The 27,391-nt window shown below is 39.3% G+C and overlaps 8 protein-coding genes and 1 long non-coding RNA gene across 10 annotated transcripts; 5 read left to right on the forward strand and 4 right to left on the reverse strand.

Annotated features, from left to right (window-relative positions):
- Positions 1-329: 329 nt before the first annotated feature.
- Positions 330-8,049, reverse strand: LOC149269960 (uncharacterized). 2 transcript variants are annotated; one of them, XR_016269467.1, is made up of 3 exons: positions 4,160-8,049; positions 3,653-3,895; positions 330-3,569 (listed from the first exon to the last, which is right to left on the reverse strand). It is a non-coding gene; the product is annotated as an uncharacterized LOC149269960 (long non-coding RNA). The 2 variants fall into 2 exon arrangements; XR_016269466.1 differs by having other exon boundaries at positions 330-3,597.
- A 1,550-nt stretch (positions 8,050-9,599) lies between these two features.
- Positions 9,600-10,188, forward strand: lmgA (anaphase promoting complex subunit lemming A). Its single transcript, XM_089465610.1, has 2 exons — positions 9,600-9,744; positions 9,803-10,188. The coding sequence occupies exon 2, from the start codon at positions 9,931-9,933 to the stop codon at positions 10,186-10,188; it is 258 nt and encodes an 85-aa protein (XP_089321736.1). The 5' UTR covers positions 9,600-9,744; positions 9,803-9,930.
- Positions 10,189-10,352: 164 nt separating this feature from the next.
- Positions 10,353-12,341, forward strand: lmgB (lemming B). Its single transcript, XM_018003610.2, has one exon. The coding sequence runs from the start codon at positions 10,353-10,355 to the stop codon at positions 11,517-11,519; it is 1,167 nt and encodes a 388-aa protein (XP_017859099.1). The 3' UTR covers positions 11,520-12,341.
- Positions 12,342-14,306: 1,965 nt separating this feature from the next.
- Positions 14,307-16,552, reverse strand: Acer (Angiotensin-converting enzyme-related). Its single transcript, XM_018003606.2, has 4 exons — positions 16,411-16,552; positions 15,782-16,343; positions 14,462-15,703; positions 14,307-14,397 (listed from the first exon to the last, which is right to left on the reverse strand). Exons 1-4 carry the CDS (start codon positions 16,459-16,461, stop codon positions 14,360-14,362), a joined length of 1,893 nt encoding a protein of 630 aa, XP_017859095.1. The 5' UTR covers positions 16,462-16,552; the 3' UTR covers positions 14,307-14,359.
- A 748-nt stretch (positions 16,553-17,300) lies between these two features.
- Uba4 (Ubiquitin-like activating enzyme 4) lies at positions 17,301-18,859 on the reverse strand. Its single transcript, XM_018003607.2, has one exon. The coding sequence runs from the start codon at positions 18,735-18,737 to the stop codon at positions 17,379-17,381; it is 1,359 nt and encodes a 452-aa protein (XP_017859096.1). The 5' UTR covers positions 18,738-18,859; the 3' UTR covers positions 17,301-17,378.
- A 4-nt stretch (positions 18,860-18,863) lies between these two features.
- mRpL51 (mitochondrial ribosomal protein L51) lies at positions 18,864-19,546 on the forward strand. The gene has a single exon (XM_018003611.2). It carries the CDS (start codon positions 18,978-18,980, stop codon positions 19,494-19,496), a length of 519 nt encoding a protein of 172 aa, XP_017859100.1. The 5' UTR covers positions 18,864-18,977; the 3' UTR covers positions 19,497-19,546.
- PIG-U (phosphatidylinositol glycan anchor biosynthesis class U) lies at positions 19,513-21,273 on the reverse strand. Its single transcript, XM_018003608.2, has 4 exons — positions 20,923-21,273; positions 20,219-20,843; positions 19,885-20,156; positions 19,513-19,815 (listed from the first exon to the last, which is right to left on the reverse strand). The coding sequence occupies exons 1-4, from the start codon at positions 21,050-21,052 to the stop codon at positions 19,562-19,564; spliced, it is 1,281 nt and encodes a 426-aa protein (XP_017859097.1). The 5' UTR covers positions 21,053-21,273; the 3' UTR covers positions 19,513-19,561.
- A 286-nt stretch (positions 21,274-21,559) lies between these two features.
- LOC108611130 (U3 small nucleolar ribonucleoprotein MPP10) lies at positions 21,560-23,862 on the forward strand. The gene is made up of 3 exons (XM_018003605.2): positions 21,560-21,794; positions 21,857-23,594; positions 23,659-23,862. Exons 1-3 carry the CDS (start codon positions 21,691-21,693, stop codon positions 23,809-23,811), a joined length of 1,995 nt encoding a protein of 664 aa, XP_017859094.1. The 5' UTR covers positions 21,560-21,690; the 3' UTR covers positions 23,812-23,862.
- A 443-nt stretch (positions 23,863-24,305) lies between these two features.
- Positions 24,306-26,940, forward strand: LOC108609575 (uncharacterized). The gene is made up of 2 exons (XM_089465606.1): positions 24,306-25,816; positions 25,883-26,940. Exons 1-2 carry the CDS (start codon positions 24,407-24,409, stop codon positions 26,702-26,704), a joined length of 2,232 nt encoding a protein of 743 aa, XP_089321732.1. The 5' UTR covers positions 24,306-24,406; the 3' UTR covers positions 26,705-26,940.
- The last annotated feature ends 451 nt before the right edge of the window (positions 26,941-27,391 follow it).

The raw sequence follows: 27,391 nt of genomic DNA on the forward strand, positions 1-27,391 counted from the left end.
ATAATCGTACATTGGTAAATAGTGGCTATGGGCATAGAGAATGCGAGATTATAAACAGATCAAAAAGAAAGCTTTCGGGGAGCTTTTTCTCTCAGCTGATCGAAATGAGGTAGAAGTGGATAGAGATTAAAATTTATGCAATATGTTCTTTCTTTTTAATGCAGCGGGTGTAAAAAAAACGCTGACTGATACGAACAAAAAATAAATATTGAATTTGTTAAATTTATAATGCAGCTCCACTTACTGTGCTGTCCCGCGATGAAAGCGCTTCCATTTCGGTTGGGCGACAGGCTGTGCTAACAAAAAAAATTTATATGCAACTGCAAAAAAAATATAATGCATAAACTACGAATGGGGAAAATATTCATCGGGAGGAGGTTAAACTTAATGACTAAAGTTATATTTAAATTATTCTACTATTTAACTATTATATTATATTCATGGTGAAATAAAAAAAGAAAAAAAAAATGAACTCGGTGCCTATAATACAAATTAGTACATCAATATTCGCCAAAAGTGGGACTTCTTAAATAAAAAAGGCAATGATTATTGTGCAACAGGTGCAGGTGCGGAGATATATGTATGATGCGGTATTCTGCAGCACTGCTGATATTTGGTTGTGCGCAGATGCAAAGATTTAGTTGTGCGCCGATGCAAAGATTTAGTTGTGCGCAGATGCAAAGATTTAGTTGTGCGCCGATGCAAAGATTTAGTTGTGCGCCGATGCAAAGATTTGGTTGTGCGCCGATGCAAAGATTTGGTTGTGCGCCGATGTAAAGATTTAGTTGTGCGCCGATGTAAAGATTTAGTTGTGCGCCGCAATAGCACTTTGGCAAAAAAAAATTAAAATTTTTGCTGGGTGCCAAACCTGCAAAGAGGTTTGTGCGAGATTATTTTAGGCATATGTTCTGCCCTTTGGAAATGCCACTACTTTCTTCTTACCGAATAGTTTGGCACTTGCACAAAAGAAATAGCACTTGAATTTAAAAAAACTTTTTTTTTCTTTAAGTTTCAAAGTCCCTTTTCACTATTCACAGCGTGATTTAGCAACAACCTTTTCAGTCGGTGGTTGGGATCGGAAAAAGAAAGAGGAAAATATGGCCGATCCCATGAAGCGGCAAGTCATCGCTTGGGAACAGTTTTTTTATGGCCTAGGTGAGAGTGACAATTTCTCCTGTTATTGATCCAGATTTGGGATTGCCACATTCGTGATCGCGTGATCAAATTTTCTAAGCCACTCCAAGCTCAGCGGATTGCCTACTTTTAGGCTGCTTCCTTTTTTCTCTATTCCAGCGCCACTACAATAGCCCAAGTTTTTAAAACGAATATCTACAGTTTCCTAGCAATTTTAATTAAAATATTTATATCTGTATATAAGGGTTTCTTAGTTTATATTTAATTTTCGTCAACTCCTTTTATATGCATTGGGTATCTGCTAGTCGATCATTTCCTATTGCAGCAACTTTAGTTATTTTTGAAATGAAAAGTAGTCACATTTGTAGTCGCTGCAGATTTGTGCTCGTAACGCTTACACAGTTGAACGTACATCGCATTCCAAGCAGCTTTGATTATATAATTTGGAGATGACTAGAAAAGGTAGTCGACTAAGAGATACCCTGCACCCAATCGACAAGGCAAGCATCCAAATACATGTATGAAGCATATGGAAATGGTAAAAATACGATCAAGAAATTTTGGAATCCTTAAATTTATTTAAGAACTACATTTTTTTTATCTCTAGAAATTTCCAGAATCAAATGCAGTGAACAGAGTATTTCTTAGTCAGCTCTAAACGACTTTCTTATCATGGGACTGTTGATCAACTAAGCATGCATCTAATTGCATTGTTCATTATTTAATTGAAGCTTGTCCGATTTCAAAGCGAAATAATCGTTCTACTGGCTTTTTGTCTCCGACATTTTTTCATATTTCGTATTCCGATGCGATCAGAAAATTAAACAGCAAAGGGAAAACCGACCAAGCGGATCGAAAGCGAGTTTTGAAAAAACTTCCGCGCAATAACAACGACAGAGAAGAAAGAAAAAGTTAAATAAAAAAATAAAAAAATTATAAACGAGTTAGAACATGAAAGTCAAGTAGAACTGACTGCGTAATACTCTGTTTTCTATATTGGGATTATTGCAATGAAGTTATTGTAATGAGATAACTCAGAACTTAAGACAGATCTAAATTCAACGTTTTGTGATCTTATAAGGTGTAGGTTTTAGGCCTTAAATTGCATGATAGCTTGACAAACCAATATACTCGCTTTACTTTGGCGTGCAATCTATGAAACTGACAACAAAAAGCACAAAATATGCACACATAACAAAAAGTCACTCAACCAAAACACGCGATGCTGTGGATTCCGTAAAGCTCAAAGCAACAAAAATATTCAGATGAACATTGGAATACAATAAATATACTACATTATTTTTCTTATATAAATAATAACTGTAACTGTTTTCTATATAATATACAAAAACATATTAAAATAATATAATGATATAATACTAACTTCGTGTAGGAATTAAAAGGAATGTATTACTGTTATTGCTTGTTTATTTTGCTTTAGTTTCGTAGATAAATTACATTGTTAAATTTCAACGAAAATATTTCTTTGGTTGGAAACTTGAAATATATTCTTTTAAATAAATTATATTTATTTATTTTCTTTGTAGGGTATCTTCTAGCTACTCCTAACGACTCACTTACTCTTGTTTAGTATTTATTAAGGTTTTTATCAAACAAGTATTATAAAATGTGAATGGTACTCATAAAAAAATTATCTAAGTTTTCACACTGGAAAATTCCCCACATCTTTGCAATAAACTAAAATCGAGACACATTTGCTCTTATAGAAATATTTATAATACATTATATATATGTATATATGTATATTTATACAGTCATATATCAAATATATTATGTATTATACTACTGTCGTTGACTGAGCCTCAGTAGTTTGAAATAAAGTAAGGCTTCCAGCTAGTAAATAATAATAAAATAATTAATATACTATATTGTACATATTTTTTATTTTATTAAAATATAAATAAATGATTGGGAAATTATATTAATAGAAAGTGAAAAAAAAGATATCAATCAACCTGAAATATATTTATAATCATATAATCACAGCTAATCATATTAAATTTGTCAATAATAATTGAAATCAATGTTTGATAATCATACTGTAAAAATAAATTTGCACTGCAAATACAAACATGTCTCTTTATAAAACATCTTTATCTATACTCTTTGATTAGTCTTCCTACTACTCCTTGATTTACATTTATATTGTTATTAGTAATAATCGAAATATGATTCCGAGAATTTCCATATCCCTTTGACATTTTCGAAATAGAGCAATAAAAGCGACATTACTTTTGTACACAAACCGCTAAGAAGTGACAAATCCATATAACCAACCACGACTTGAAAATATTTGAGAAGCCCATTACAGTCAGTTCACTAATTGGTTAGATCAATAAAAATGCCCGCGCGTGTGTTGATTTCTTTTAACGACAAATAAACGATCAACGATTTTGAGCTAATTACTCTGAAATCTGGAATACGTAAATTGGGATTTGGTTGCTAAAGAAAATTCAGTGAGACAATATTGATTGATCGAAAGCGTTTGTTGACTTACAAAATAACGTTGCACGCATGTCGAAATCCTTGTGCATATAACATATATCAAAGCACTTGATATTACTGACAACTTGTAGAAACTGCGACGACAAAAAGGTTTTTCACATTCGAGCTACTGATATAAGCGAAACTCGATTGCACTCAAACTCGATCGCATGATCACTCGATCACTTTTTGCACAAGCACAGGCGCACTCCAGTTGAGCATGCTCGACTATGAAATACCCTGGTATTGCTGCAAACTGAAATAAATTTCGAATATGAGGGAGCTACATATGTGAAATTCTGTTAAGAAAATATTTATTATCATATTTATCACCAAAGGATAAATAATTTTACTTGACTCTCAATTAAATTTTGAGGGAAAATAATTTAATATAAAAAATATTTACAATCTGTGTATTCATTATGATTGAGAATGTAAAAAGTGGGGTGTCTTTATATAGATAAGAAAATTCAATGAAATATTCGAGTATACGTATTAAATATATCGATATTTTATTTACCATTTTTATAAACCGAGATCATAAAGTTTCTCTCAGATAGCGATTCGTCTAATGACCCGGATCAAGAATATAATATATAAGGATATAAGTACCAATTGGTATTAGCCATGAATTATTCCACCCGTTGCATACATTTGCACGAATACATAACACTCGTTTTAACCATTTTGAATGGGTTTAGGGTATACGAAAACAAAAACCACTTGATTTTGAACTGTCAAAGCCAAAATCGGGGCCAGTGCACGCGCAGGTCTGGTCTGGTTGTAGTTGTATGTAGTTGTGGTTCAACCATGAATGCCGAACGTGCAAACGGTTATTGACACCGGGCGAAACTGGCCTGAATAGCATTCTGGATGGGCCCCAAAGCGAAGCGAGTTACATGCAATTAGCATTTAAGTGGGTTGGCCAAAAGCCAACTTCGACCTAGGCAAATATTGAAGTTGCGGATCGATGTAGTTACCGATTGTTTTTACGTGTAATTTTTTGAACTCACTTGTAAACACCTGCATATTGGCACGACAACAATTAAGTCAAATATACAGAGGAAGGCAGAGAGTGAGAGAGTAGGAGAGAGATTCACTGACTATTGTTAATATATGAAGTAATATACTATTAATAATGTATAATAATATATGTATAAATAGAAGAAAAAACCTCTCACTACGCATCGGTCGACTGAGGCGTAATATTAGCCCAGAGCTGCAATCAGATAAGCAACTTTTTATGAAATACTAAAGTAAAACTCCATTAAGAACATTTCAGCTGCCTTTACACCGACAAGGTCAGTTCAATAACTTTCAGACTTAAGTTGAGAATACAAAATATAAACAACAGATTTAATGGATCCTCTCGTCATTTTTGTAAGCTCCTTTAAAAAGGGGAGTTACCCGGCTACTTAGCACTCGTTCATTGTTTGCAGAAATTTTTATTATCATTTATTTTTTAGATCTCTTTTTAACTCTATGGACACATCTTAATCATTAAAATAAATATGATATGATAAATATCCTATTAAAAATGTATAGAATAGTAAATTTTTTAGTAAATTACTATGCAATAAATGCCAAAGTAAGTAAAATAGATTATGTTTTACGATGCTCATAAATAAATTTTTTACATATATATTTTCTACAAGTAATATTATCTTTACATATATTTTTAATTCATTCTCAAATTAAGTCTCACAAATATTTTCGTTTCTTCAAAAAAAAAAAAAAAAGAAGGTGAATCGTTCAAAGGTAAATTGTTCACTAATTGCTTAAAACAAAGTGAGTTGTGCGCACTTCAAAACTCGACCTTGAAATGTCAGAAAGCTAAAGGGAGCGAAGTTCTTGGCATCATATATGGCCCTCACAGTCGTGACTCCACTTTCATGAATCTGTATATATTTATACCTATGTAGTATATAATCACCATCTGAGCTCGAACAGATCTAATCGTAGATGTCTATTAGACCGTTGAGACAGCAAACGCTTCAGATCTCAATTTACAACAAGTAAAAACATTCCAGTCAACTCAATCAACTGAATAATACTCGTTCAGCCGCTCTACTTATAAGCAGCGAACCATATATTTTATATGTATGTAGCTATATTTGTAGAGGCGTTCAAGTATACTGAGCAAAGCTTCGTACTCCTAGCTCAAACACAAATGAAATATTAGGCTTTCAGATTTTCTTTAAAATAAGTTTTATATTTGAGAAGGTTTTTTAAAATAAATATTCCATCGCTATGCACATAATTGTTATCAATAAAGTTTAGAAAAAAATACATTAAATAAAAATGTAGTAATATGTTTAATAACATTTTCGAAGAAAACAAAAATAAAATAAAATTTCCATTGATGTTCCAAAACTACTCCATAAACTATGTCATAAAATTATATTTTCATCACACATTTTATATATAATCCTATCATTTATTTTATGAAATATTCCATAAAGTATTCCATTCTGCAACGATCGTACATAAAACCAATATACTTTTCTCCCATGATGAACAAGTATGAAAAGGTTCTTTTGCATTAAAAGATCAATAACTCTTTTCATTGCCTCGTAAATCAGATCATTTAACGTAATTGGATTTCGTATAGTGCACACAGTGGAGAATATATCAGTTTTATTAGTTAAGATTGAAACAAGTTTTTTATGCACGACCTTGCCAATCGGAACTAAGGCCTTTCATTTAAATTATGTATAAGTTTAAATAGCCGTAAATTTGAGCAGAATATAGTTAAAAGTGAGTATTCTATTGAGCGGTGGACTTTTGTATAGTCAGTTTTAGCTAGAGTATACTGTAAAACTTGCTCCTTCGTTTATCTATGTTGATAAACGTTTTCGTAGAACCTAAAAATTTGATTACGACAGTGCATAAGTAATCAGAAAATATCCAATTATTATACGAGTGGCATAGGTAAGCTTCACTGTAGTTAATCAAATTGCTATGAGTTGAGCTAGATTCTAAATCAAATTTAATTTCCTTAAATCGGAAACAAATTTTAAATTTTAAATATAGAGTTTATATTATATATGTATATTATATATACTATACATATTAATTTAATATTTATATGCATTCTATTCAGTTGACTTTGCTTACAAATTCATAAAATGGTTTTTAGCTATGTTTCTTCCTCGTTACTTAACTCTGTGATTATTCAAATAAAATGAATTATTCTCCAATTAGAAATTCAATTCATTCTCTTTCGAGCTAAAAATCTTGTATCAACGTCTAGAGTAAAACAGTTCGCCTTGACTTCATATGAAACAACAAGCAGCTGTAGCTTGAGTCAGTCAGAGATTGAGTATTGAGTACATTAGTCTACGCACGAGTAATATACGTGAGAGAATTGTTTTTCAGGTATTTGACAACAAAGGCAATTAAACATGAAAACTACATTGCGTATTTGTCAGCTATAAATGTAGACAGGTTCCCAAGATATGCGGGGGGAGGAACTTTGGAAACTAAACAGCTTCAAGCGAGAGCTCAGATACTATTATCTGTCGGTAAGTGAAACATGAATGTATGAAAATATGTTTAATTTTTTATCTATTATAAAGATACATTGAGAATATATATGTGCATCAATTAGCAATTCCTATCAAGATCTTGAATTGTATTTATACACCCATATATCTATTATGTCGGAACATTGAGAATATATATTCCCAAGAATTTCATAAATATGTTTTTGATTTGAGTTCCGTCATTTTTGTTTTTACTTGTATAGAATATACATATATAGAATATTGATTGATGATGAATGCGTCATTTGTGTAAAATACATTTGAGTGATTTAATTCACATTAACATGGGAATTACTTCCTTGAATAAATATGATCTTGCTAAGCATTTTGCTTTCATATTTGAGTCAAAACAATTTTCTAGTGCTTTAGCTCTCTTCTATTTATCAGCTTTTAGATAGGCCACCTGATTGCCTCGTAAGTGTCTGAAAAGTTCTTTGTGTGATATGAGGTCCGTTTGTCGAGGCCAAGTCAGCAGACGTTGAACGATTGGCTTTAGGTCTTATCTATAAACCGAAAGTTGTCCAATATACCTTCAATTACATTTATATATTGCTCAGCTTTTGATGTGATTACAATACCCAGCGGCTTCTCCATAGTAATTGGCCATGCTTTATAAGAGCTCACGCTTCTACAAATAGTGCATCTGTTTATTTGCTCGCCTATTAGCGACTTTTATGGCCAGGGCACATGACAAGCAACACATAAATTCGCGAATATCAAATTGAAATCACATTTCAGTTCAAATTATGATAAATTGATATTCTCTTATATTGTAACACGCATAAATAAACATACACGCATATCTGTACATATATACATACATATGTACAAAACTTGCCAGCGCACATCTGTGTAATTAAATGTGTTCATACCGCTAGCATGCATATATGCACATGCACATCCACACACACACACACACACTGTCTGTATGTTAACGATTTGGGGAATTCGAGAAACTCGCAGAAGCAAACAAAACCGGAACCAGTTGCTTGAGAAGATTCGCCTGGTTATAAGAGTTAGTTAACGGTCTCAATGCTTAGCTGTTCCACTGGAATTGGTGATCCGTTGCAAATTTTCATTTTCCAACTGATGGGAAATCGAGCTGCTCAGGGTCAGCGCAGCGTGTTGATTTGTAAGTTATTTGCAATTACAGGTTATCCAGCCCCTCTCACTCTCCATTTGGCTCTTGCACTCTCCACGTAACACATAAGGAGTCGAGTTCACTTCGTAAAGGCTCTTTTACTTCACTTGTTTGCTTGCCGAACTGCTTTCGTTTTGGTAAAGCTTTCAACAGCTCCTCGCACACTCACACCCATGCACAGCTCACACTTGGAAAGCTTTTTTGCCACAGCCTTACGTACTTGTATATTTTCTTTATTTATATGCCACTCTTGCAAACACTTTGTGGACAATTTTTGTATTATTTTATTCACGTTATAAACTAAAACCACATAACACGACGAACTTCACACGAACCACAAGACGTAAACGGCAAAAGCTTCGCGCACGTTTGTCAGCTTCAACATTCGTCGGTTTACTGAACGCGATACAACGGCGACGCGAACGACTTTATCATCAATGATTTGACTTGAATTTGATCAAGCCGTAAGACAATGGTGTATGTATGTATGAATGTACATGTGTATATAATCGGAGATTGTGCTCTTGATAAAAGAGAGAATTTACTTTTAAAGTCACTTTTTAAATAATGAATACAAGTGTTTATATACAAGTATGATTAGATAATTTTCAATTACTTGTAGTATTCTAAAAATTTCATTGCATATCAGTTCATTAAACGCAGACGATTTTAACCTGAGAGACATTCAAAACTACGCGCTCTCTTTTTCCAATTCCCGAAGTTTTGTTTTGACATATTTTTTACTGAAATAAATGTTAATTGTAAATTTTTATAAATAACAATCAAAAAGACAATCTAATTAATTACGTTCCGATTTTCAGAAAGATTCAAGATGAAATAACCGGTATTTATAATTTTTTAGAAAACACCAACATAACGTTTTCTATGGCAACCATATCGAAAGAGATTTTAAATTTTTTAATTAATAAATGAACTCGTCACATATCTTTGGTGAATTTATAACAGTATTAAATTATATTCTACATTTTATCCGATTGAATATGTGTAAATGGTATTTGAATGCTTAAATAATAATAATTATAAATAAAACCTTGTTGGTGAAAAATTGAAATCGCCTATCGATAATATACAAATGTTACATTTAAATATTGGTGATCTCATAGCAGCTCAAAATGGTATTCATATGAAATGTTTTAAGAATTTTCACAATGAGTAGCGTTATGGTGACGAAAACTCATAATCACTGATGGCAAAGATTAATATATAAGTTATGAAAATTTATATGAAAAGTTTACACAAATTTCATAATAAATAATCGATTATATATAAATGTAATGTTTTAATGTAAGGCGAATTCATAACATCTCAGTATAAGCTTAACAGTGCCATTTAGAGCATGGCCGCTGTTAAATCGAATATCTCATCTCATTTATCGAGAGAAAAAAACCAGAGACAACAGTGAGTGAGAGAGAGAGAAAAACCGAAAAACACATCACTACAGTCGACCTATTTTCAGGTAGTAGGAGAAAAAAAGCAATATTTTGCGGAAAACTCACGAATCGTATTTTAACGAAATACGCATTATACAAACATTGTTAAAGAGCAACCGCATTAGCATTCAACTGATAAGCAAATGTGCGCAAAATGAAAGTAACAATCAAGTCATGGACGGGCGTTGCATCTTGGCGTTGGATAGCGAATGATGAGAATTGTGGCATTTGTCGCATGTCCTTTGAGAGCACTTGCCCCGAGTGTGCGCTGCCCGGTGACGACTGCCCACTGGTGTGGGGTGTTTGCTCCCATTGCTTTCACATGCATTGCATTGTCAAGTGGCTGAACTTGCAACCGTTGAACAAACAGTGTCCAATGTGCCGCCAAAGCTGGAAATTCAATATACACTAAAAAGAAAAAGCCAAACTAAGCCCGAAACACGAAAAGCAAAGCAAAGAAAGAAAAAACGAGTACGAGAACGAATAGAAAAAGATTACGAGTAAAAGAGAGCGAAATTCACAGAGAGCAAGAACAACGAAAGCAAACTTTTATGATTTTTGTTTTATATTTGCAAAATGATGGAAAACACTGATCAACAGCTACAACAACGTCAGCTGCAGCTGCAACAACAACAGCAACACTCGTTAATCGGTCTGCCGCCACTGCCAAAAAGTCTGAGCGCCGCTGCTGCTACCATTGGATCGGATTTGGCGAGCGGCCACGCACAGAGCCAGGTGCACGGGCAGTCGCAGCTGCGCTCGCACACCTCCTCTCCGCTGCAGCTGCAGTCGGCCACATCTGTTGCCGCTCTAACCGCTGCAACGGGCGATCTGTACCTGGGGCCATCCACCTCGTCGGCGGCGCGCAATCGCAATTATAATGGCCATGGGCGACATGGCAGCCTATCCTCCACCCAGGAGTCGCTCAGCGATCGAGAGAGCGTGCACAGTCGCGCATCGTCCACTCATAGTGCGAGTGGCAGTACCGCCCAGCAGCAGCAGCACACGCCCACCAACAGCAGCAGCAACGCTTCCAGCACCATTGACAACCAGCTGGCGATATTGCGCCGGGAGATGTATGGACTGCGGCAGTTGGACTTGTCGCTGCTGTCGCAGCTGTGGGCGCTGAATGAATCCATTCAGGGCTTTCGTGTGTTTCTGCAGGAACAGGATGCGCTGTCGCCGCCGTCCCGCTCGCGCACGCCATCCGATGCCAACTCGCTGTCCTCTGACGAGGATGACGGCTCCTATGCACCGCTCGCTGTGCCCAAGCTGAATGTGCCACCGGCAAGCATTGCTGCGCTCTCCTCGCCAGCGGCCAGCGGGAGTTTGCCCACCAAATTGGCGACGGGTTCGACGACATCGCATGCATCGACCAGCTCCACATCTGGGGCGTCCGGCTCATCGTCGGCAGCGTCTTCTATGGGCAAGCACCACCATCATCAGCAGCAACAGCAGCAGCAGCAACAACAGATGCCTCACTATCATCATCAGCATCGATCCGCACCCCCACCTGCGCCGCCCGCCCAGCACAAGGCGCATCCGCAGTTGCCGCGCATACTGCAGCAACGCATGCGGCATGCCCCGCCTCCGCCGCCACCCACGCGGCCCAAAGGCGGCGGCGCCAGCAGCAGCAGCAGCAATCACAGCATCAGCAGTGTCTCACAGCAGCAGCAGCACCACCAACAACAACAGCATCAGCAGCTGCTGCATCAGAGTTCGCAGCATCAGAGGCCCGTATGACAAAACCCGTTCTTGGACTAAGCAATGCCTGGTCCAAGAACGCCAGTTGATCGTAGATACCAATAAAAAGCAACAAACAATAAACCACAAACAACAAACAAAGAAGCAACAAAACATTTCTGAAAAGTCAATTGCACATTTAACCGAAAGTCAATTAAGATTTAGGAAAACATTCGAAAGGGCAACTGAATGCGACTTGTGATCTTGCCTGACAGCAGCTGCATCCACATACAGTCACCCAAAACAAATACCCCTTAAATAATATCACACACACACACACATCCAAGCTTGCCATTCGTTCCATTTCGTTCTTGGACTTGGGATATTTATCGCTAACCAATCTCGAATGGTTAAATTTTTGCAAAAAAACAAAAAAAAAAATACAAAAAACAAAAATGAAATGAAAAGCAAAACAAACAAAAAATGAAACGAAATTGTATTCAATAATAATAATCTTTAAATAGTTAAGGATGTAATCCTTCGATAAGTACTACGTATATCGCATATTTATAAAAAAAAAAATATATATATATATATACATATAATCTATTTGTATATTAGCCGTAAAAAACTAAATCATAAATTGCTGCTTTCAAATAGAAACATTGAGCATCGAAACAAAAACAATACGAGGGCATTTCTTAAACAAACAAAAAACACATAAAAAATGTTAGCAAGCATAAACTTTGTTAAATTACCTATTGTACTATTTGAATCTATTCTAAAACCTAAAACGCTATAAAAAAAGCATACTCACTCATTAGAATTAACCAAAAACTGAACTCTTGGTCAACAAAAAAAAAAAAAAGAAACAAAACAAAACTATTATAACTATCGTATCCATATGCATATTATTTTGTTATTCTCTACTGAGAAAAACGTAGGCAGATTGTTAATTGAAACAAAGATGTTAATCTGCTTCACATAGAGACACTCGAGTATGTTAGAAATTAATAATCCCAAACTGGAATAGAACTCTTCCCCATAGGCATTCTTTCAAGATACATATTCTGAATTTAGGCATTAAGTATTTGATATTGTGCCTGAATATATCGATTCGTATTCCATTTACCATTCCCCAATATCCCAACGCCTGAGTGTCCTTGTGGCCAGCTTTGACGAAGAAACGAATCAAAAAAGAAAAAAAAAAAAGCATTATTGTTCCAAAATCGTCAATAGATTTCGAATAGCTGAGATCTAAAATATTGAGTAGGTGCTTTTCAGAACAAAGATAATATATACACATAACTATTTATCTTACTGGGCAACAAAACTAATTAAACAATTCTTACGTAATAAATAGAGAAACAATAGAAAATATTAACTAGATACAATGCTATCTATATATACATATATAGATTGTGGTGCTCATTGGCAGTAAAAATTTAGGAAATTTCAGTTTATTTTTTAATTCTTGTTCAACTCTGACTGAGCCGCTTCAAATATCACCCATTAACGAGAACGATCGACAATATCTATCCAAAATAAAAATCGAGTTATATGCTTCTAGAGTAAAGAAATATAGGAACAAAAATTAAAAATTCCCTTTTCCTTTTTATTGGATAGTTTATAGCGTTTATCTATTGATCTAGTGAGCAGTAAAAATTAAGTTCATGAATTTTTAAAATTTGTAATATTTCTCTAATTCAAATACCTTTGCCGAAACATCTCTAATATCGTGTTCAAGGAGTTCAATCAAAATCTCAAATATTCTAAAGCTAATGCATCAGCCATTGCACTCAGATCATTGCCCAATGAATTTTCTAATGCATTAGTATATACAACAACGTACATGTATAAACTTTAAAGTATGCTCTACGGCGTATACCAAGCATTTATTGAACGTTTATATGGAATCCGGAAAAAGAAATGGAATTTTCAGAAAGCGTGTTTGGGTAGCAATTTGTTGTAGTAATAATAAATTGACGACTTTTTGTATGAAACCTGGTGACAAGAGAGAAACAAATATCGTTAAAATGTAATGGAAAATAATAAATAAACAACCAACAAATTTGAAAATCTTAACAATAAATATCACTTTAAATACTACAAGAATTTCTATGATCTCTATATGTATAGTATTTTATATAAAAAGTTCTATTATATTTATTGAATTTGTTTTCTTAATTTCATTAAACAAATTGTATTTTATGAAAATAGTTTTCAAGTAGCGTTACAATATTATTATTATGATTTTAGTTATTTATTCTTTTAAGCACTTTGGCCTGGGCTTTCAGAAAAGCAAAAATATTTTAAAGATACTAGTTTAATATTTTAACTATTTTGAGTTTTTTCTTGATTTCGGATTTTATCTCGTCATTTCGTTAAGTGTAAACTTTCAATAATTAAATATATTATAAAATATTGCGAATCTTGAATGTTTATATAGAATTTTAGCATAGGTTCAATTTTGGAACTGTCAAAAATTTAGATAAACGAGACTTAAATTTCATAAGATCAAGTTTTGTAATTTTTAATAAAATATTTATGAGATTTGATTTACAATGAAATTTTGGCATATTATTTGACCTTCCTCTTTGGGAGTTCCCCTATTATGTTACGAACTTTTCAAATGTAATGATTAATGTGCGAGCCGATTGGGGAGATTAGGAATTCAGTATTGAAAATTAAAAGACGAATTTCTGATAAAAGAAAAATGAAGTCAGCTATTACATATTCAATAAATATACTGAGAAATTCGACTTTTTTATTTGAGTGTCTGTTTATAAAATCAATAAGTATAAAAAATAATGTCGAATTGGTGCATGGTGGTATAAAAATTCACACTTGATCATAAAGTTATCTTAATTTTATTGAGTACAAAAAGAAGATTCCCTGAGTTAAGTACTAAAGGCGCCACAGCAATTGGATGGGATTTCTGAAAAGTATGAGAGATATTTTATATGAGAGAATTTCGGAGACCGAAGAGAAAGGTAACTCACTATTGGTGTCTTCCCAGCCTAAGGGAACGCCTAAGCGCTTGTTCTCCCGCTTGAGCCATTGATAGAGTGGATCGAAGTATTCGAGTAGTGCAGCTGGATCCATTTCAGTTTCGCCCGTAAACTCCTCCAGGACTTCCTTCCAGTGTCTCGAATTGCCAGCCGACAAGAATTTCTTGAATGCATCGCCCGCCCTTCGGCTGCCAAAGATGTCGCAATTGTCCAGAGTCCGAGTACTGTCACCAGGGGCATACTGTCCAGCTAGACGGCACAGAGCCTTGTGGAACTGGAATTGGAATATGTGGGCTGCAAAGTAGCGCAGATACTCGACATCGGCATCGATATGGTACTTGGCCGGAGGATCAAAGTCCTTGTCGCTGCGAGCCATTGGCGGTTCGACGCCACCGAACTCGGAACGCATCTGCCAGAAGCCGCAGTTCCATTGCGATTCGTCCAGCTCGCCGCGGAACACAGCATAGCGATACTTGTCCATGGTGTAGCCAAAGGGCAGGAAGACAATCTTGGAGAGCGCTCGCTTGAACAGCTCATTGATGCGACTCTCCTCGTCTAGAGTTCCGTTGCTGGTGAGGTTGATGCTCTGCAGATGCTTGGCGGACATTACCGACAGCGCAATGACATCACCCACAGCCTCATGGAAGCCCGGATTGGGGGCTCCTCTATAAACAGCGGGCTGTTGCTCGTATTGCAGATAGTATTGAATGTGGCCCAGCTCATGGTGCACCACGTACAGGTAATGGGTGTTCACCTCGGTGCACATCTTGATGCGGACATCGCTGTCCTGATAAAAGTCCCAGGCAGAGGCATGGCACACTACTTCGCGATCTGCGGGTCGTGTGAGCACACTTCGATTCCAGAAAGTTGGGGGCAAAGCGCGCATGCCCAGCGATTGAAAGAACTGGTCGCCCAGCTCGAACAGCTTCTGCACGCTATATGCCTGTCGCTCCATTTCCGATGTGACGTCCACAAACGGCCTCTCCGGATACGGTGTGAACAGATCGATGACCTCGTTCCACGACTGCCCCCACATGTTGCCCAGCAGATGCATGGGAATGTTGCCCTCAGCGGGCACCACCTCGGGTCCATAATGCTGGCGCAGACGGTACCTCACATAGCCATGGATCTGTCTGTAGAAGGGCAGCAGTGCCTTGTAGGTGGCGTCTAGCTGGCTCTCAAAGGTGGCATCTTCATAGAAGTGGACCCAGTAATCGGCATACGAGCGATAGCCTACAAAACGAGCATTGTGTACATTGTGTCGGGGATCAAGGGGTTATCTGGGTCTATTAGGCACCGCGCATCTCTTACCATTCAGATTGGCTGCCTTGCGCGTCAATCGCACATATTTGGCAAAGTTATCGCGCATTGGTGTCCCCGCCTTATCGTACCATTCGCGCCAATACCAGGCCAGCTCGGCCGGATCGCGACTGTTGGACAGACGCTCTTGGATGTGCGGCTCAAGCGTCAAGGAGCAGTTGGTGCGATTCGTGTAGGAGCAAACAGTGGTGGTGGCATAATTGGATTGCATGGCGCTTATCGCGTTCTTCAGCTCCAAATAGTCATTGGGCTCGAGTACATCCGCACCCAGCTCTTGCAGCATTCGCGCCTGCCTGCGAATGTTTCCATCTTCCGACTTGGCATAGTTGGCCGCTCGAATAGTCTGCGCCAATAATTTGTTCTGCCTGGCGCCTTCAGCATAGACCGCTATCATGGCCTGACGGTTCTCCTCCGTCACGTTGGTGTTGTACGTGAATGCAGCAGAATATTCGGCATGGTACCGTTCACGCAGCTTCGAATTCTCCTGCTCGAAAAAGCAATGAGCCTGCTGCGCCGAGGCGGAGCAAGTCTCATAGGCAGTTCCATAGGGCAGCTGAACATATAGATTTATGTATATACATATATACTGATGTAAATTGATAACTGTTGCAAACACTCACCCACGGCACAAGTGCAAAGGCCACCAAGCAATATACTAGCAGACTCCTCATTGCAACCAGTCTAATCTCTCCTCTGATCCGTTCGTTATCAGTGCTAGACTAACTGTGAATTTTTAGAGCACTCAGACAGTGCTGCTTGTTTCGATTACAGAGCACTGTTAAGCAGTATAAGTTCACAGGACAGGGAACCTGTATTGTGAACGTGTGCTAGTGATGAGCTGCTCGCAGCTAGCTCTGGGCTAATGCTATTCGACTTCTGGACGCCCGCCAACAAATTGTGCAGCGTTTATGCCTATGCTCACGTTCGGTCACTATCTCTCGCACACAAGCACTGTTAAAAGACCCACAACACAGCTACATAGACAGACAGACTCTCAAGTCGCGTATCGATACTTTCCCCTTTGTATTTTTTTTTATATTTAAAACAATTTTGTTGTATATTTCACGCGTACTCGTTTAACGGCTTCTAATCAATTGTCACAGTTGCAAATAGAAAATATACTCAAATAACAGTTCGCTTTATCAGTTTCAGCTTGGGGTATACAAAAATAGCTTCATATTGTCTTATGATACATGGTAGATTATAGAATTGGGTGTTCATTTGCATTAAGGCTGATACAGATATTTACATAATGCAATTACATACATACATATTTATTAACATAATAATGCAATTACATACATACATCCTAATTTACAAAATGCAATTATTTACATATTACAATTACATACATACATACTTGTTTGTTTACATGTCAATGCAATTACATACATACATACATTGCGTGATACAGTGGAACACGAAGAAAATATGTATCAAAGCGATCGACTTAAATAATTATTTTTTAGTCTCAATGGACAACTTGGGTTTAGATCTGTGTCTGGGAGAATTAAGGGAAATAACTATTATTTTATTATTTTTTAAGAATACATATATATGTAACTATGTAACAAGAAAACTATTTGATCTAGTAAATTGGAAAATTCTGGTCTACCAGCTTTGTCCAAGCATGCATGCCATCCTCCAGGTCGCGTACGGAATGATCGGGAAAACGAGTCTTCATATGCTGCACGGCAATCTGTGAATCATTTCCACGCCGGCAAACAACAAATATGGGATACTCTTTGCTCTCCAGCTGCTGGGCAAATCGTTGGATGTAGCTGTCGTCTAGAATCTGGGCCAAAGGAACATTCACGGCGCCGGGCAGTTGACAAATTTCGAACTCCGCCGGCGGACGTACGTCCAGTAATAAATGAGATTTCTTCTCGGTCGCTAGTTTATGGTAGTCCAGCACGTTGATGCGCTGCTCCGGCTCCAGCAACTGCAACGCGTTGTCCTTGTCGTTGGCATTCATGCCACAGAAGAGCTCGTAGTCAATAAGTCCGGTGATCAGTGGCTCGGAAGAGCAGACATGACAATTGGGTCGCTTGCCTCGGATCTTGATATTGCGGAATTGGCAGCTGCTGCCGTCAAAGATGAGCATGCGCCCGGCTAGAACCTCGCCCAGTCCGACAATCACTTTGATAGCCTCCATAGCTTGCAGGGCGCCTATGGTGCCGGTGACAGCGCCCAGGACGCCACCATCGCCGCAATTGGTGACCGCCTCTGGCGGCGGTGGCACCGGATAAATGCAACGATAGCAGGGTCCATTCTCTCCATAGCAGTAAACCGTTAGCTGTCCGTCCATTTTAAGTGCGCTGCCCGAGACCAGGGGCTTCTGTAGTATGGAGCAGGCATCGTTCAGTAGATAGCGTGTGGCCACATTGTCACTGCAGTCGAGAATCACGTCATATGCGGGGATGATCTGCATCGCATTGAAGCTGTTCAGAAGATTCGAATAACATATGATCCGGCAGTGCGGATTCAGCTCCAGTAATGCGATACGAGCTGATTCCGCCTTCGAAATGCCACACCGCGACACCGTGTGCAGGGTCTGACGATGCAGATTGCTGGGCTCCACTTCGTCATAGTCGACAAGGCCAAGATTGCCGCACCCCGCGCTGGCCAGATATTGCGCGGCTGGGCAGCCAAGGCCACCCAAGCCCACAATGAGCACGGCGCTGTTCTTGAGCTTCAGTTGGCCACTCACACCAAAATCAGTTAGGATCAGCTGTCGACTGTAGCGCGCTATATCATCGTTGCTTAGCTCTGTGTATTGATCCCTTGGCGCGAACTGCACTTCACCTTCCGCGAGCGAGTTATCTGCTGCCAATTGAAGCTCACGCAATTTCTGATCTTTCGCATTCAGTGCTGCCTGCAGCTCCGCAATCTTGCGGCACAGCTTGGCCTTTTCTATTTCGAATGAATCGGCGGTGGCAGCAATCATTGGCACGTGCAAAAATGCATTCGAGGCTTAAGGGAAAAAAATGTAAACGAATACTTATTTACGCACTGACGTGAAATATGCAACAGCGTTGCGGCGTTGCCACACCGGATAAAAACCCACTTACGATAGTTCCAACGATAACATATTCACGAGTCGAAACAGCTGTAGCAGCTGCTGCCTATCAGCTTTACAGTTAACTATTTAGAATTACCTAATCGTGAATTAAAACGAAGACCAATAATGTCTTGGCTGGTCGGCACGTTTCAGAAGCTGTGTGGCGTTGGTCAACTCGCTGCGAAGTCAAAGCCGTTGGCGCTGAACTCTTCTACGTCGGTGCGTCAGCTTTCGCATGCCGAGCGACGGGCACGCGGTCCCACAGTGCGACGCTATGGCTACAAGGAGAAGATCTTTCAAGGTGGTCTGCTCCCGCATGTCGATAACGGACACAAGCTGCCCATGCCCGTGTACAGGCCCAAGAATCCCTGGTCAGAGAAACGTGCTCTGTTTGGACAAAACGATTTCATAGACATACTGGGCAATGACCGGCTTCATCCCACCCGTGTGCTTTACTCGGTGCCATCCTGGCTGCGTGGCGTCTCGGGCAATGAGTACCAAGTGCTGCTGCGCAAGCGTCGACTGCTGGAGAAAACCAAGTACCCGATTGCCCGTCCGACCAAGTGGAAGGATATGCAGAAGCGTATTTTATATTTGTACAGATTCCTCAACCGGAAGACTAAAACCGGATACTCAACACAATAATTCATGATTAAACATATTAGTTGAATAAATTCATTCTTTTAATTGGTGAATTCTTCAAAAACGGCTTATTCTAGTAATATACGCGCCTCTTCCCCGTCAATCATAATCTTCTGCCCATTGTAGAGGCAGAACTCGCGCTTCACGTGCGCGAACAGCAAATCCGTAATTAGGAATATTTGACCCGTGCTGAAAGCGAGGGTGGCTCCAAAGTAGAAATTGGCATTAGCAGAGCCGGCATAGATCCACAAATGCCAAAAGGCGCCCATCATGGACAGCGTTATCAGAAAGAAAGTAAACACGACAAATCCATGGGCCATGACTAGAGGGAAACGAGGATATTTTAATAAGATTTGGTTGCAATTGAGTGCCAAATGCGAGTTCTACTCACACTTCCAGCAACGACGCCACAGCGGCAATAAGGCCAAATAGAATCCAACATCGCCTAGACTAGGATATGCACGAAAGACCGCCATGAGCGCAATGAGCACGGTGGCCAGCAGCAGGGGCTCCTTGCGCAACTTCAAGGACAATGGAACCAAATACAAAACGGTGGCATTTAATTGGAATGTAATCAGAAACATGGTGCGGAAATGCTCAAACATCTCTGTAAAGAAGTACCAGAATAGACCAATATTGGGCTGTAGATCACGGAAGAAGAAGCTGAAAGGAGCAATGAATATATTAATTGTCCAATTTTAACCGAATTCAATTCAGTCACTTACATAAATCCGAGTGTGCCATCTAGGTAATTCCAGCTATTCATCACCAAGAAATTCGCACCAGCCACAGCAAAGCAAGAGGTAACAAATATGATGAATATGGCGATGCCCATAGGGACAGAACGGCGAGCAAAGAGTAAGATCAACGGCGCAATCAGAACAAATGGATAAAGATTGCGAACTGTCTCGAAGGCCAGCAGAACGGTGCAGATCAATAGCTGGCGCTTAACCATTGAGTATAGAATCAATGCAAGCAGTAAATTGCTCAGCACTGTGGAGGTCAGTCCTATGCAGCTCATTATAGTCAGTGGATTGAATAGATAGGCCAATAGCACCAGCTCCGGTATGTGGGATTTGTCCTCATCGGTATACTGTAGCTCTTCTGTATCTTTTGCGTACTCTTCGCATTCTCCTTTTTGCTGTTGCAGCTTTTGCTTCACAAACGTATGGCCCAGCAAACATAGTAGCGTGGCCGTGCACAAGTCTAACAATATATATAGTAGTGGGAGCACTTGAGCATAGTTTATCAAAATGCCTGAGAGGGCTTTCAAAAGCAGTGGCGACTCATGCACCAAATCTCCGCTGTATGGATCCACACCTTGCTGAAGCAGGAATACGCCCTCTTGCACTGAAAAAATGCAAAATGAAAAGATACATTTTCACAGATGCATGTGTATATATATTTTCCAGCATATCGGCGTACTTACGGCGCTTAAACGAATTTAAAGGAGTGGCAAATTCAACGCGATTCCCGATAAGCGGAGCTAAAGACGTTTGACTGAAATATAAACGCACGGCGCCGCCCAGCAAAAGTAGTTTGTAGTAATTGGAGTTCATGACTGAAAATTGTTTTTATTATTCAGACTAGAAACATAATAATTTTCAAGTAGCTCCTATATTTGTGGACGGTGTTTTTAAAATAACATCTGTCTCGGTTGTTAGAGACAACAGATTTATTTGTAGTTTGTTATCGATAAAAGACAGTACACTGTTCCAGGTGTGCGAAATTAAGAACTGGCTGCTGTTAACTAGTTTCAATAAATTTATAAAAAACATATATAGGTAATTTTTATTTAATTTGTTGTTTATATCATTGTTAAATAAATGGCAGGTAACTAATTATTATTATATAATCCGTTAGAATTAGCTCGTTCCTTATGTGATATCTAACATGGATAACCTACTCAATAAAAATTATGGGGACATGCGTTCAGAAAAAGGAGTATATTTGCGTTTATTTAATTTCAATATTAAAATATATATTTCGAAGGAGGCATAATTTACTTTTCTGATTGCACAGTATTTAAATTTTCCTATTCATTTCATAGTTCATGTTCAGCTGAGCGAACGAAGGGTTCATCTAGTTCAAGTTTGTTTGTTGGTTCATTTTGCATGTTTAACCATTTTGAGTAGTATTGTGCATTTTATTTGAGGCTCTTCCTAATTTAATTTAATTTCGAGTTCCCAGTCTCAATATGGCAGGCAGTGTTAAGGCAAAGAAAAAATCCAAGACAAATACATTTGTGGAAATAGCAAACAGATTTGAACAATTAGTGAAACAACCGGATCGCTATCTAAAGTAAGTTTTAGTTCAGCCTTAACGGTGCACGTGTTGCTAATATGAAATTGTTTTTGTTGCAGGCCGCAGCCAGAATCAATAGATTCCATACATCAGCTAATAAAGCAAACATACAACGTTTGTCTCACTAGCGATGTGGATAAAAATGGAGACATTCCCTCTGAAATTGTGTTGGAGGATATGGACGACGAACAGATCTGGCAACAGCTAGAAATACGCAACAATTTGATGTTGGAAAAGCTTATAAAACAAACCGCTCAATTTTTAGCAATTGGGGAGCAGAATTTGGGCATCGAGCTGGATGAAGAAGAGGATCCAAATGAGCAAGATAGCGATAAAGAGGTAACCGAAAATGATGATGAACAAGAATCTGAATTGGAGGATTCTGGCGATGAAAATAAAGGAAAGACCAAGTCAAAGTCCAAGCAAGTTAAGCCAAAATATAGCAAAAGAGGCAAAGGCTCTGTGGTAGATGATAAATTTTTCAAACTGGACGAAATGGCACAGTTTTTGGAGCAGGAAGATGCAAAAGAGATGCGAAAACAAAAGAACAAGAAGCCGGTAGAGGACATAGAAGCAATTAATCATTTTGCAGAAGATTTTGGAGTTGTCGATGACTCGGACGATGACGAGGCTGGCGCTAATGCTAACTTTGCCGATTTCTTCGAGATGGACGATGAATTGCAGGCAGAATCCCAGAAGAGAGGTACACAAAAAGATTTCTTCAAGGAAAGCGACAGTGAGCCAGATGATCAAGAGGATAACGAGGTAGAACCGGAAAAACAGGATGAGTTGGAACCTGATGGTGATCTAGCAAGCGAAATCGATGAACATGACTTTGTGGCACAAAGTGGAGTGGAGCCTGCAACCGATTCCGACTCCGAATCGAACCACTCAAAGAATGAAAAGGCAGAGGACGAGGACGAAGATGACGATGAGGAATCAGAATCATCCAAAATGCAAGCACAGTCGTCAAATGAATTGCGTGAGGCGAGACTTCTGCAGCGCATTCGAGACTATGAAGATATTGTGCTTGGCGAGAAGCCGTGGCAGTTCAAAGGCGAAGTGCAAGCCGCGAGTCGTCCACAAAACTCTCTGCTGGAGGAGATTCTCGAATTTGATTCAACGACTCGACCTTCGGCTCCGATTACAGATGAACAAAATCAGACCATCGAGGATATAATAAAGCAGCGCATCCGCGATAGAGCCTTTGACGATGTGGTGCGTACGGTGCGACCGGTGCATACACCGCAGGAATACCGAAAGCAACTTGTGCTTGATCAGGAGAAGTCGAAGCAGTCCCTGGCACAAATCTACGAGCAGCAATACCAGCAAGAACTGGACAAATTAGACCCCAATCGCGATGACGCAGATAGTGCGGCTCCTGAGCCGAAGGAACATCAAGAAATTAAGCGAGCAATGCACACACTCTTCCTCAAGCTGGATGCACTCTCCAATTTCCACTTCACACCCAAGCCGGTTGCACCCGAAGTCAAGATCGTCACCAACACGCCCGCCATCCACATGGAAGAGGTTGCCCCGCTGGCAGTTAGCGATGCCAAATTGCTCGCTCCGGAGGAGGTGTTCCGTGGTCCCAAGCACACGCCGATGGGCAAGACAGAACGCACACGCACCGACAAGAATCGTGAACGGCGAAAGAAGAAGCAGAAGCAGCGTGCCATTAATACGGCTATAGAAATGCGTGAGCAGCAACGGGCCAAGGAGGGCAAGGCGCCGACCCAGCGGGAAGCAAATGCTAAGCTTCTCAAATCAATTACAAAGAGTCGCAATGTACAAAAGGCTAGTATCTCTGAATCTCTGATTTATATTTGTTATATTAATTGAAATTATTCTTTTTTTATAGATTACCGCCAGCAATGATCAAGGCGCATTGAAATCCTCCAAGGCATTCTTCAATAAGCTACAGGACAAAACATTGTCCACGTCCGCAACTGCTGGCGGCAAGCGTCCCAAAAAGGACACATCCAAAGTCAATGCGAAAAAACTCAAGTTGTAAATACATATAAGGAAAGAAACTTGTAAATGTGAATTATATTTGTCAAGCGAAGATTATATTGGTTTCCCCATTCGTGACGTCAAAAAACATGCTCTAAGCAGCGGTCACGTGCCGTCAAACGTCGCACACACTCGGCTACCGCTGGGATGGCGGTTAGCGAGCACACTAAAATTGGGGCGCCATGGGAGATGCCATGCGTCGTCCACTTTGAAGTTTGCGTGGGCGTGAACATTGTCCAAGGACATGATTATTAGCCGCTTGTGTAATAAAGTAAACGTAGGATATTTTTAGGATAGCCGCAGCCTTAAATGTAGCAGTTGAGTAATTCTATTTATATATGGCAACGTTCCTCGTTTCTCTCTAGTAATCTTTGAACTAATTTTTGTAGAGATTCTTTTAATAGTGCGCTCCTAATTTAAATCTTCGCGCTTTAACCAACTCATTTTGCAGCACTGTTATAATTATCGAAACAATCACGGCGATATTTGCGCAGTCGATATCGATAATATACATCTTGCGATTATTTCAAGCGGTCTTGCACGTGTTGCTCGCGAGTTTTGTATATTGTAAATTTTATTAAATATAAAAAGCAATCATGGTGAAAGTACAAAAACCACAACCGAAAACTCTTAAGAAAAGCACAAAAAGTGATGGCGTAATTAAAGAAAAACAAAAAGTAAACAAAACCATTAAGAAATCATCAAAAGCAAATGGCTTAGCACCGGCCGAAACTAAAGTTGACAGTAAAAAGATTTCAGCAATAAAGTCGGATGTCCAGAAGAGTTCTGAACGAAAGAACCCAAAAGTCGCAGTGGAGCCCAAGCTGGAAGAAGCAAAGCCCCCACAGAAGTCCAAGTCGACCAAGAGGCCCCTAGTTCTTGCACCTCCAAAATCGCCGATTGCTTTGCCCACAAAAACAAGCAAAAAGGCTGCTCCAGTGGCTACGCCTGCTTTGCCCACAAAAACAAGCAAAAAGGCTGCTCCAGTAGATACGCCTGCTTTGCCCACAAAAATAAGCAAAAAGGTTACTCCAGTGGATACGCCTGCTTTGCCCACAAAAACAAGCAAAAAGGCTACTCCAGTGGATACGCCTGCTTTGCCCACAAAAACAAGCAAAAAGGCTACTCCAGTGGATACGCCTGCAGTGCCCACGAAAGCAATTAAAAAAGTTGCTCCAGATGCTACTGCAGTGGCTGCACCTGCTCCCAAGAAAGCTAAAATAGCAAAGATTGAGAGGACTGCAAGTGAGCCAGTATTGAAATCGGAGGTAAAGCAAAAGGCCAAAGCAGAAGTGGCTAAAAACAAGAAAAAGATAAAGCAAATTAAACAGGCTGTCGCCCCAGCCATAAAGGACGAAGCCAAGAAGCAGGTATCAAAAAATGCAAAAGCATCAAAGAAAGTTTTGAATCAAACTAAGACTAAATTGGCCAATAAAATAGGGGCAAATAAGAAAGCCAAGAAAGGAAAGATTTCAAAGAAGCAAAAAGACGTAAAGCAAAAGAAACCGAAAGTTGTGGAACTGAAATATGAAGTGAAATCGTTTGATGAGGATAAGTTTAATGAAATTGTCTGCGAGAAAAATGTGGAAAAGGTGTGCTCAGCGCTGATGAGCCAGGTGCGCGAGGAGGTGCAGAAACTGAAGTCGAAGCCCATCTTCAGCGATTACCGCTATATTCTACAGGTGGCCAGCTATAAGATTCCCAGCTGCCCGAAGCGCATAGTCAAGTTGGCGCTGAAGCACTCGCTAGTGGGCAAGGATGATGATGTCGCAGTTATTGTGACCGACTTGCAGCGTGGAGCTCGCTTCGACTATGAGCCGACGGTGCAGCACTACGAGGATTTGTTCCGTGAGGCTGGCATCGAGCAGCGCCTGAAGATTGTGCCATTCAATCAGCTACGCAACGACATGGTTACATTCGAAGCTAAGCGCAAGTTCCTAAATAGCTATGACTATTTGCTCTGCGATGGACGCATCTCGGGTCAGGCTACCGCCTTCCTCGGCAACGTAAGTAACAATTGCGGTCTAATAAGCTCTGCGTCTGCTCTAATCACGATCCCGTTTCGTCTGTAGTTCACCCAGAAGCCACGTAATGTGTTGCACTCCGTGCGTCTGAGCAAAAGCAATCAGTTGCCCAAGGAGATATCGCGTGGTCTTTGCCGCACTGCTTACAGACAGCTGCGGAAGGGTGATCTAATAGCCATTCCAGTCGGCAATCATGAGCACAGCGGCCAGCAGCTGGCAGAGAATGTGCTGTGCGTCGTCAAACAGTTGCAGCAGCTGTATCCTGGTGGGCTACCCAACATACGTTCAATGTATTTGAAAATCGACATTGTTGGAACCTCTTCACTGCCCCTCTACATTAGCTTGTGCGCCCCACCCGTGGACGCGCCGTACGTTGTGGGTCCACGCGAGCAGCGGATGCTCAAGTTGAAGAAGCAGGCAAACGAAGTGCTATCTAGATTTGCTCTCACCAAGGATGTTGATTTCGTGAAGCTGACGCAGGATCAGGTTAAGCGTAAGGCTGAACTTCGTCTGAAGCGAAATGCACTCAAAGCTGAGGATGCAAAGGACGATGAGAATAAGGGCAACGTACCGGAGGACTCCATTGTGCTGGCCAAAAAGACACGTAAAAATGTGGAATCTGAAAAGGTTAAAGAGGACAAAGAAGAGGAAGAAAATAAAGATAATGATGAGGATGACGGCGACGATGATGGAGATGATGATGAGGATGAGGATGATGATGAGGTTGATAATGAAGAGGATGAGGATGATGATAATGATAATGAGGAGGATGAGGATGATGATAATGATAATGAAGAGGATGATGATGATGATAATGAAGAGGATGAGGATGATGACAATGAAGAGGATGAGGATGATGACGATGAATAGAATTAGTTTTCTTTACTTTTTTATTTGAAATGCAAACAAAACTCCATTATCTCTATTATAAACAATTATTCAACGTAAGAACGTTGATTAATGTATATACTTTGCAGTCAATACAATGCAATACAATTGAGTTTTAGAGCCCCTAATTATGATCACGTGGCGAATTTTTAAATAGCCTAAATGTTTTATATACAAAAAACAAGCTGATAATAAATAAATATATACAAAATATACAATTATTAACAAATATTCATAAATATGAGGGTTAGTTAAAGGATCGAGATTTTTGGTATCCTGAAGCCAATGCAAATGGGATTTATAATGTATTTCTTCAGACTTGCGTAGCGGATTCTAGAAAGTATATAAAATAAATACTATATTTGTGCTCTATACTAGGAGAGGTAAGTCGTCAGTAGTCATAACATTTTGTTCTTCATTTCGGAACATTTAATTAATATCCAATTAATGATAATGCGAAATGGCCGTTTCTGCTTCCATTACCATTCTTTTTTCAATGCTAAAAAAACAAAACTATTATTGCAAATGCGCATATTTGCAGAATATTCTCGTACCTGAATGTTTATTCAACAGGTCATCTTTATTCATTATCTTTTGTATTGCCATTTATGCCCTTCATACTGGGTATTATGAAATTAATAGGATATTTGCGACAGACGGAAAAAGTGT

Source organism: Drosophila arizonae, chromosome 3, assembly GCF_054131065.1.
Source record: "Drosophila arizonae isolate 15081-1271.41 chromosome 3, UAZ_ARI_1.0, whole genome shotgun sequence".
NCBI lineage: Eukaryota > Metazoa > Arthropoda > Insecta > Diptera > Drosophilidae > Drosophila > Drosophila arizonae.

Coding starts and splice junctions, on each gene's coding strand:
- LOC108611130 (XM_018003605.2), top strand. CDS start 21,691: ATGGCAGGCAGTGTTAAGGCAAAGAAAAAATCCAAGACAAATACATTT. Junction 21,795..21,856: donor CAACCGGATCGCTATCTAAA/GTAAGTTTTAGT, acceptor TTTTTGTTGCAG/GCCGCAGCCAGAATCAATAG. Junction 23,595..23,658: donor AGAGTCGCAATGTACAAAAG/GCTAGTATCTCT, acceptor CTTTTTTTATAG/ATTACCGCCAGCAATGATCA.
- Uba4 (XM_018003607.2), bottom strand. CDS start 18,737: ATGATTGCTGCCACCGCCGATTCATTCGAAATAGAAAAGGCCAAGCTG.
- Acer (XM_018003606.2), bottom strand. CDS start 16,461: ATGAGGAGTCTGCTAGTATATTGCTTGGTGGCCTTTGCACTTGTGCCG. Junction 16,344..16,410: donor CCTTTGCACTTGTGCCGTGG/GTGAGTGTTTGC, acceptor CTATATGTTCAG/CTGCCCTATGGAACTGCCTA. Junction 14,398..14,461: donor AGGCTGGGAAGACACCAATA/GTGAGTTACCTT, acceptor CATACTTTTCAG/AAATCCCATCCAATTGCTGT.
- LOC108609575 (XM_089465606.1), top strand. CDS start 24,407: ATGGTGAAAGTACAAAAACCACAACCGAAAACTCTTAAGAAAAGCACA. Junction 25,817..25,882: donor CTACCGCCTTCCTCGGCAAC/GTAAGTAACAAT, acceptor TTTCGTCTGTAG/TTCACCCAGAAGCCACGTAA.
- PIG-U (XM_018003608.2), bottom strand. CDS start 21,052: ATGAACTCCAATTACTACAAACTACTTTTGCTGGGCGGCGCCGTGCGT. Junction 20,844..20,922: donor TTTAAATTCGTTTAAGCGCC/GTAAGTACGCCG, acceptor GCATTTTTTCAG/TGCAAGAGGGCGTATTCCTG. Junction 20,157..20,218: donor GATGGCACACTCGGATTTAT/GTAAGTGACTGA, acceptor TGCTCCTTTCAG/CTTCTTCTTCCGTGATCTAC.
- mRpL51 (XM_018003611.2), top strand. CDS start 18,978: ATGTCTTGGCTGGTCGGCACGTTTCAGAAGCTGTGTGGCGTTGGTCAA.
- lmgA (XM_089465610.1), top strand. CDS start 9,931: ATGAAAGTAACAATCAAGTCATGGACGGGCGTTGCATCTTGGCGTTGG.
- lmgB (XM_018003610.2), top strand. CDS start 10,353: ATGATGGAAAACACTGATCAACAGCTACAACAACGTCAGCTGCAGCTG.